The 4,060-nt window shown below is 39.8% G+C and overlaps 1 protein-coding gene across 1 annotated transcript; it reads right to left on the reverse strand.

Moving 5' to 3' along the window:
- Window positions 1-1,136: 1,136 nt before the first annotated feature.
- LOC123249360 (protein DBF4 homolog A-like) lies at window positions 1,137-3,412 on the reverse strand. The gene is given in 4 exon segments (XM_044678363.1): window positions 1,137-1,490; window positions 1,493-2,141; window positions 2,143-2,429; window positions 2,432-3,412. Coding segments are annotated over 4 exon segments (2,004 nt in total). The 5' UTR covers window positions 3,318-3,412; the 3' UTR covers window positions 1,137-1,308.
- Between the last annotated feature and the right edge of the window lie 648 nt (window positions 3,413-4,060).

Below are 4,060 nucleotides of genomic sequence, written 5' to 3' on the forward strand. Positions count from 1 at the left end.
TAGTTGTTTTAGTCATGCCAGACTTTTTGTGACCCCATTTGGGTTTTTTTTGGCAAAGACACTGGAGTGGCTTGCTATTTCCTTGTATAGCTCATGCTACAGATGAAGAACTGAGGCAAACAGGGTTAAGTGCCTTGCCCAGGGTCACACAGCTAATAAGTGTCTGGAGTTGAGTTTGAACTCAGGAAGATGAGTCTTCCTGATTTTAGATAGACCCAGCATTCTATCCATTGTACCACCTAGCTGTCTAATTCTAATATATATATATTTGTAATTATGATTATAATAAAACATTAAATTAATATTAGTAACAGATATCATTAAATGTCTTTTTTGACAAGCAGGTTTCCATATTTCTTCCTAACGTCTAGTAATATATTTGATAGGTATTATGTAGCATATTTGATAACATAAAAATTGCCTTGCTATAGTCATATGCTATGATAAAGAGCTTCTATTAGATTGATTTTTATTAAACTTCAGTAGATATATGTGGTTATTCTTTCCATTTTACCTAATAATCTGTCTCTTGAAAGTGGAAAACTCTATACGGGAGAAATAATTTAAGGTGAGGAAGAAAGTTTATTGTGAGGGAGTAGCCCTATGTTTTAAGGACAAAAAACTAGCCTATTCCAAATAATTCAAAAAACACTTTAAAAGCAAGAATGATTTTCAAGGTGCTATGTTAATTTCACATGACTAAGAACTATACAAGCATGGTACAAAGTAGAATTTGAAAAGGGTAAAGGAGAGGTCTGGATAAAGTGCTATAAGAAGAGCAGGACTTTGGGTAAGATAATAGTCAGGGAAACCTGGGATCCAGGCCTACCTTTGACACATACTAACTCTATAACACATATGTTGGCATCTCTGTCCTCTAGGCCACTCTCCAAGACCATGTATAAACTCCATACAAGTTGCTGATCTACAGTTTTGGAAGGAGTTTCCACATTGGAAGCTTGTTACCCTCACTATAACAATAGAAAAGGAATTTTTATATTAATTTGTATTATTATTTTATATAATTCTAAAAAGCATCCTTTTATTATTTTGATATATAATATATAAATAATATATAATACTATTCCAGTATAAATCTGTAGACTAATTTTAGTAGCATTATCTTTTTTTTTTGAGAAAAAACTAATAATCATCTTTATTCTTAATATTTACAGTTGGTTATTAAAATGTACAGTTGACACACAAATAAAACAAGAATTTTTTACATATATAAAAAAATACTTTCAGGAATACAATCCTCACCATTTGTGAAAAATACAGATTAAAAACAAAACACCAAAAAGCCCTCTAAAACCCAGTAAATGTGGAGGTTGAAGAAGGGGAAGAGAGAAACATGGACAACAAGCTATTCTCACTTTCTTCTTCCCAAACTTCTAACACATCACATGAACCACGGTCTTCAGAATAGCTTGTAAAACCCAAAAATTCAGAATTTTCTCCATTGGTTTTAAATAATTCCACTAGAGACTGTTTTCTTCTTTTGTGGCAGGAACTTCTGTTTCGTTCTCTGCCTTTAATTCGACACTCTTTTTCTGATTTCTCTTTTTTCTTCCTAATACTATTTTTACCTTTCGCTGCAGCTTTCCTGAAGGTAAACTCTCTGAACTTTTGCCATCCGCCTCTTTGGGCTCTTCACCAGGGGGCTTGTGGGACCCTACCTGGACTTGGCCTGTAGGTTGTTCTGGGGAATTGCTCATGACTCTAAGACTTGAGTCATAATCATGTGGAGATCTGGGGCCTTTTTTCTTCTGATAAGTATCTGGAAAAAGTGTGCTGTCAGACTTGCGTTTTAGTTGGGACACATTTTTATCTGTTTCATCAAAATCAGACACTTGCATAAAAGTCTCTAGAATATATGGGCAGCATTCTGTTTTTAGTTCTTCTGAGTTGTTTTCCTTTACAGTTCCTTGTGTTTCAGCCACTTCAGAACATCCCTGGGAATCTTTCTGCGGAGGTAGTTGTGCCAAATCCAGCAAACTCTCCTTCTCTGCTGGATTTGTTAGATAAGACTTTCTACAATCCAACTGTTCTCTGAGTTTACTTGTTGAGTTGTAAGTACACGGATTGCAGGAAGCAAATGAAAATGCGGGCTCTGAACTACAAGCAGCCCTTTGTGCGGGGATCCCTGCTTTCTCAATATTGGAAATCATGTTTTATTACCTCTTTGGTTGTACTTTCCCAAGGGCCATTCTGGGAAATATGGTGCAATTCCAGTTGTTTTTCAGGTTCATTTCTTTTAAAAGTATTTCCAATTATGGGGATAAAAGATCCAATACTGCGTTTCACTCTTCTGGAGACGCCGCTTTTGGACTCCACGAAGTCGTACACGAGGCTGGCTATGATGTCGTCGACCACCTGATACTGAGCGCTCTGGGCAAAGCTTCGGTGCTGCTTGCTGAGCAGGTGTTCTGGGAGCAGCACTCGCCGTAGTCCTTCTTCTTGCTCTCGCGCAGCCGGGCCGGGCCGGGGGCCTCGCAGGCCGCCCGGTTCCTTTGCTTGGCCGGGGTCGGCTTCTGCACAGTTGACGGCTTGTCCAAGTCAAAGAGGCTGCAGGGCTTGGGAACGGAGTAATTGATGAGAGGTATGTTGGACAACTGGAGGTAAAATGGTCGGTAATGGTGGCTTGCATCTTCCACCTTCACAAATGGCTTTTTGAGTCTTCCTGTTTTTGTTTTCTGAATACCAAATCGTTTCCCCGCCTCTCGGAGTGACGTGCTTGATTTCTTGATCAGATACAATTCTTTTTTCTTTTGTTCAATATAGTATTTGATATCATCGATATGAAGAATTTTCACTCCCCAGGATAAAGCATTTGACAGGATACTATTTGAAGGGATGAATTCGTGCTCCTTGATAGCTTTCTCAACTAATAGTTTTCCTCTGCTCATGCACATGGGGTCTGGAGTCTTGAAGGAGCTCCCGTCGCAGCTGGGGTGAGGCAACCTGTTGCCTCCGGTGTAGGCCGATTCCGGACTCGGCACCGGGGAAAGACAGCCCAGTGTCTGAGCGTACTTGGCTTCCTTTTTGTTGGAGACCAAGTAACTGATGTCTTTGCTCAGAAATTCTTCGACTCTCCCTCCTAGTTCCTTGAGGTCCTTTTCCAGTCTTTCAGAGATCACAATAGATGGCAAATCAAGATAAAAGACTTTCCCCCACAGTGGCTTATATTTGAGGTTTTCTGATTTGTTATCATTTTTCACAGTTTTCAAAGATGGTCTAGTTTTCTCATTTTTTATTTGGATACCACCTGCCGGGTGATGGCCTTTGCTGCGTATCCTCATGGTGCTGGCTTTCATGGCCGCCGCGCCGCGGTCCACATGCTGGGGCCGGCTCCCGCGGGGCCCGCCGCTGCTCTAGCGGGGCCGCAGGCTGCGGCGGGAAGGGAGCGGGCCGCGTCGGCCGCCTCCGTTTCCGGGGCCGGCTCTATCTTTTTTTTAAATATATTTGCTTACCTCATTTATGAACATCAAATACCCCTTTAATTGACTGAATTGACTGGGAAAGATGATGGTTTTCTAAGGAATTGTTTCTTTCTTTTATGAGTAGTTTGGTTTCTGGAAGGCCATTAAAAGAACTTTTGTCTAAAGGATAAAATTAACTAGTGAAGGATGCAATGTACTGCTCCTTTCTTTTGGGGTGTTTGTTTATTGAAAAGGGGCAAAAAAACCTTTGTGCAGGAAAAATGGATATAATTCATATATGAAGAAATACAGTCTTCCTCTTAAAATGTGAGAAGAGACTGCGAACATTAGAAGATTACATAATTATTTATTGCTTTTTAAATGAATGACCTGAGAAGACCTGTTTGAAGGCAAAGAAATGACTGAGGCTGCAGGGCATTGTGCAGTCCTTTGGTTCATTTATATGTGATTGTTTTTAGAATCTGAAAAGCTGAAATTTATAAGGTGGTAAGTCAACTGTTTGGAGACAGAGAGAAGATTAAATAAAGATTGACAGTTTCAGAAATGGGAAAAATTGATGTGAGTTTTGCCTCATAAGGGAAAGATTAGTCAGTGACTAGAAGGCTCTGATCTGAGCC

Source organism: Gracilinanus agilis, chromosome 5, assembly GCF_016433145.1.
Source record: "Gracilinanus agilis isolate LMUSP501 chromosome 5, AgileGrace, whole genome shotgun sequence".
Taxonomy (NCBI): domain Eukaryota; kingdom Metazoa; phylum Chordata; class Mammalia; order Didelphimorphia; family Didelphidae; genus Gracilinanus; species Gracilinanus agilis.